The sequence below is a fragment of the Lagenorhynchus albirostris genome, chromosome 8, assembly GCF_949774975.1.
Source record: "Lagenorhynchus albirostris chromosome 8, mLagAlb1.1, whole genome shotgun sequence".
Taxonomy (NCBI): Eukaryota; Metazoa; Chordata; class Mammalia; order Artiodactyla; family Delphinidae; genus Lagenorhynchus; species Lagenorhynchus albirostris.
The window spans coordinates 102668757-102674096 of NC_083102.1; the positions used below are offsets into that span (position 1 = coordinate 102668757).

At 39.8% G+C, this 5340-nt stretch overlaps 1 protein-coding gene across 1 annotated transcript; it reads left to right on the plus strand.

The window, feature by feature from the left end:
* Positions 1-3186: 3186 nt before the first annotated feature.
* Positions 3187-4942, plus strand: LOC132524404 (voltage-dependent anion-selective channel protein 1-like). Its single transcript, XM_060156227.1, is given in 2 exon segments — positions 3187-3760; positions 3763-4942. Coding segments are annotated over 2 exon segments (849 nt in total). The 5' UTR covers positions 3187-3222; the 3' UTR covers positions 4074-4942.
* Positions 4943-5340: the final 398 nt, after the last annotated feature.

Sequence of the window (5340 nt, forward strand, 5' to 3'; positions counted from 1 at the left end):
ATAATCATCAACAGGAAGACACTGGAACTCACCAGAAAAGATACCCTACACACAAGGACAAAGGAGAAGCTGCAATGAGATGGTAGGAGGGGCGCTATCACAATAAAATCAAATCCCATGACTGCTGGGTGGGTGACTCACAAACTGCAGAACACTTATACCATAGAAGTCCACCCACTGGAGTGAAGGTTCTGAACCCCACATCAGGCTTTCCAACCTGGGAGTCTGGCAACAAGAGGAGGAAATCCTAGAGATTCAGACTTTGAAGTCTAGCAGGATTTGATTGCAGGACTTCAGCAGGACTGGGGGAAAAAGAGACTCCACTCTTGGAGGGAACACACAAAGTAGTGTGTGCAACGGGACCCAGGGGACGGAGGAGTGACCCCATAGAAGACTCAACCAGACCTACCTGCTAGTGTTGGAGGGTCTCCTGCAGAGGCAGGGGGCAGCTGTGGCTCACCAAGGGACAAGGACACTGGCAACAGAAGTTCTGGGAAGTACTCCTTGGTGTGAGCCCTCCCAGAGTCCATCATTAGCCCCAACAAAGAGCCTGGGTAGGCTCCAGTGTTGAGTCACCTCAGGCCAAACAACCAACAGGGAGGAAACAAGCCCCACCCATCAGCAGACAAGTGGATTAAAGTTTTACTGAGCTCTGCCCACCAGAGCAACAGCCAGCTCTACCCACTACCAGTCCCTCCCATCAGGAAACTTGCACAGCCTCTTAGGTAACCTCATCCACCAGAGGGCAGACAGCAGAAACAAGAAGAACTACAAACCTGCAGCCTGTGGAACAAAAAACACATTCACAGAAAGATAGACAAGATGAAAAGGCAGAGGGCTATATACCAGATGAAGGAACAAGATAAAACCCCAGAAAACAACTAAATGAAATGGAGATAGGCAATCTTCCAGAAAAAGAATTCAGAAGAATGATAGTGAAGATGATCCAGGACCTCGGAAAAACAATGGAGGCAAAGATCGAGAAGATGCAAGAAATGTTTAACAAAGACCTAGAAGAACTAAAGAACAAACAAACACAGATGAACAATACAATAACTGAAATGAAAAATGCACTAGAAGAAATCGATAGCAGAATAACTGAGGCAGAACGGATAAGTGACCTGGAAGACAGAATGGTGGAATTCACTGCTGTGAAACAGAATAAAGAAAAGAGAATGAAAAGAAATGAAGACACCATAAGAGACCTCTGGGACAACATTAAATGCAACAACATTCACATTATAGGGGTCCCAGAAGGAGAAGAGAAAGAGAAAGGATCTGAGAAAATATTTGAAGAGATTATACTAGAAAACTTCCCTAACATGGGAAAGGAAATAGCCACCCAAGTCCAGGAAGCACGGAGAGTCCCATACAGGATAAACCCAAGGAGAAACACGCTGAGACACATAGTAATCAAATTGGCAAAAATTAAAGACAAAGAAAAATTATTGAAAGCAACAAGGGAAAAATGACAAATAACATACAAGTGAACTCCCATAAGGTTAACAACTGATTTCTCAGCAGAAACTCTGCTGAGAAGACAGAAGCGAGTGGCATGATATACTTAAAGTGATGAAAGGGAAGAACCTACAACCAAGATTACTCTATGCAGTAAGGATCTCATTCAGACTGAATGGAGAAATCAAAAGCTTTACAGACAAGTAAAAGCTAAGAGAATTCAGCACCACCAAACCAGCTCTACAACAACTGCTAAAGGAACTTCTCCAAGTGGGAAACACAAGAGAAGAAAAGAACCTAAAAATAAAACCCAAAACAATTAAGAGAATGGTAATACACACACACATATCTATAATTACCGTAAACGTGAATGGATTAAATGCTTCAAGCAAAAGACAAAGTCTTGCTGAATGGATACAAAAACAAGACGCATATATATGCTGTCTACAAGAGACCCACTTCAGACCTAGGGACACATACAGACTGAAAGTGAGGGGATGGAAAAGATATTACATACAAATGGAAATCAAAATAAAGCTGGAGTAGCACTACTCATATTAGATAAAATAGACCTTAAAATAAAGAATGTTACAAGAGATAAGGAAGGACAGTATGTAATGATGAAGGGATCAATCCAAGAAGAAGATATAACAATTATAACTATATATGCACCCAACATAGGAGCACCCCAATACATAAGGCAACTGCTAACAGCTCTAAAAGAGGAAATAGACAGTAACACAATAATAGTGGAGGACTTTAACACCTCACTTACACCAATGGACAGATCATCTAAACAGAAAATTAATAAGGAAACACAAGCACAAAATTACACAATAGACCAGATAGATTAAATTGATATTTATAGAACATTCCATCCAAAACAGCAGATTACACTTTTTTCTCAAGTGCACATGGAACATTCTCCAGGATAGATCACATCTTGGGTCACAAATCAAGCCTCAGTAAATTTAAGAAAATTGAAATCATATCAAGCATCTTTTCTGACCACAATGCTATGAGATTAGAAATCAATTACAGGGGAAATAAATGTAAAAAAACACAAACACATGGAGGCTAAACAATATGTTACTAAATAACCAAGAGTTCACTGAAGAAATCAAAGAGGAAATCAAAAAATACCTAGAGACAAATTACAACAAAAACACCATGATCCAAAAACCTAAGGGATGCAGCAAAAGCAGTTTTAAGAGGGAAGTTAATAGAAAAATAAGCCTACCTCAAGAAAAAAGAAAAATCTCAAACAATCTAACCTTACACCTAAAGGAACTAGAGAAAGAAAAACAAACAAAACCCAAAGTTAGCAGAAGGAAAGAAATCATAAACATCAGAGAAGGAATAAATGAAATGGAAACAAAGAAAACAATAGCAAAGATCAATAAAACTAAAAGTTGGTTCTCAAGAAGATAAACAAAATTGATAAACTGTTAGCCAGACTCATCAAGAAAAAGAGGGAGAGGACTCAAATCAATAAAATTAGAAATGAAAAAGAAGAAGTTACAACAGACACTGCAGAAATACAAAGCATCCTAAGAGACTCCTACAAGCAACTCTATGCCAATAAAATGGACAACCTGGAAGAAATGGACAAATTCTTAGAAAGGTATAACCTTCCAAGATTGAACCAGGAAGAAATAGAAAATATGAACAGACCAATCACAATTAATGAAATTGAAACTGTGATTAAAAATTTTCCAACAGGTAGATGCCACGGAGCCCACTGCCACCACTTCTGAGCAGAAGATGGCTGTGCCTCCCACGTATGCTGATCTTGGCAAATCTGCCAGGGATGTCTTTACAAAGGGCTATGGGTTTGGCTTAATAAAACTTGATTTGAAAACAAAATCTGAGAATGGACTGGAATTTACAAGCTCAGGTTCAGCCAACACCGAAACCACCAAAGCGACGGGCAGTCGGGAAACCAAGTACAGATGGACCGAATATGGTCTGACGTTTACGGAGAAATGGAACGCTGACAACACACTAGGCACGGAGATTACTGTGGAAGATCAGCTTGTACGTGGCCTGAAGCTGACCTTCGATTCATCCTTCTCACCAAACACTGGGGAAAAAAATGCTAAAATCAAGACAGGGTACAAGCGGGAACATATCAACCTGGGCTGTAACATGGATTTCAACATTGCCAGGCCTTCCATCTGGGGTGCTCTGGTGCTGGGTTATGAGGGCTGGCTGGCTGGCTACCAGATGAATTTTGAGACCACAAACTCTCGAGTGACCCAGAGCAATTTTTCAGTTGGCTACAAGACTGATGAGTTCCAGCTTACACTAATGTAAATGATGAGACAGAGTTTGGTGGCTCCATTTATCAGAAGGTGAATAAGAAGTTGGAGACTGCTGTTAATCTGGCCTGGACAGCAGGAAACAGTAACACTCACTTTGGAATAGCAGCCAAGTACCAGATCGACCCTGACGCCTGCTTCTCAGCTAAAGTGAACAACTCCAGCCTGATACGGTTAGGATATACTCAGACCCTAAAGCCAGGTATCAAACTGACACTGTCAGCTCTGCTGGATGGCAAGAATGTCAACACTGGTGGCCACAAGCTTGGTCTAGGACTGGAGTTTCAAGCATAAATGAATACTGTACAATTGTTTAATTTTAAACCATTGTGCAGCATAGCTACCTTCAGAATTTAGTGTACCTTTTAATGTTGTTTGTCTGGGATGCGAGTATCACTAAATATCATGTTAGATTTCCAGGTTAAAGATGATTCAGCTTTAGGGTGTTACTCTTTCAGTGGTACAGAAGAAACCCAATTTCAAAAAATGTCCTTTCAGCTGTAGACTTGAGGGGGAGCTTGCTGGCCCCTCTAGAGATGTCAGGTTTCTTTTTTACCTAGAAATGGCTGCAAGTGGAAGTTGATAATTTGCAGGCACTTTGCAATTTGTAAATTCGTATTGAGTAAATGAATGAAATTGTGACTTCCTGAGAATTGAACCTTGGTTTCCTACCCTGATTGAGGAGAGGCTGTTTGATGGTGTATACAAATTCATCTGAAAGGGACTTTTTTAGGCAGGGACTTTTTCCACCCCAATCCATCACCTCTTTTATACCAAAAGTAGTCTGCTGGGCATGGTAGCTGTTTCTTTTGTGCCATTTTGGGGTGGAGAAGGTGGATATGATGAAGCCAATAATTCAGGACTTAACTGTGTTTTTTCTCATGTTGTGTCTTTTTGCCCTTGCACCAGAGTATGAAATAGCTTCTAAAAGCTACAGCTACAAGCTGGGAAGAGTCTCTGTGACTGTAATCACATGGTGACAACACTCAGAATCTAAATTGAACTTCTGTTGTATTCTCGCCACTCAGTTTATTTTTTAGCAGTTTAATGGGTACATTTTAGAGTCTTCCATTTTGTGTGGAGTTAGTTCCTCCCCTTCAAATGCTGTAATTAACATCACTTAAAATAAAACTTGAATAAAATATTGAAACCTTAAAAATAAATTTCCAACAAACAAAAGTCCAGGATCAGATGTCTTCACAGGTGAATTCTATCAAACATTTAGAAAGCAGCTAACACCCATCCTTCTCAATCTCTTCCAAAAAATTTTCAGAGGACGGAAACTCCCAAACTCATTCTATGAGGCCACCATCACCCTGATACCAAAACAGACAAAGATACTACAAAAAAAGAAAATTACAGACCAATATCACTTATGAATATAGATGCAAAAATCCTCAACAAAATACTAGCAAACAGAAGCCAACAACACATTAAAAGGATCATACACCATGATCAAGTGGGATTTATCCCAGAGATGAAAGGATTCTTCAATATATGCAAATCAATCAATGTGATACACCATATTAAAAAATTGAAGAAGAAAAACCGTATGATAATC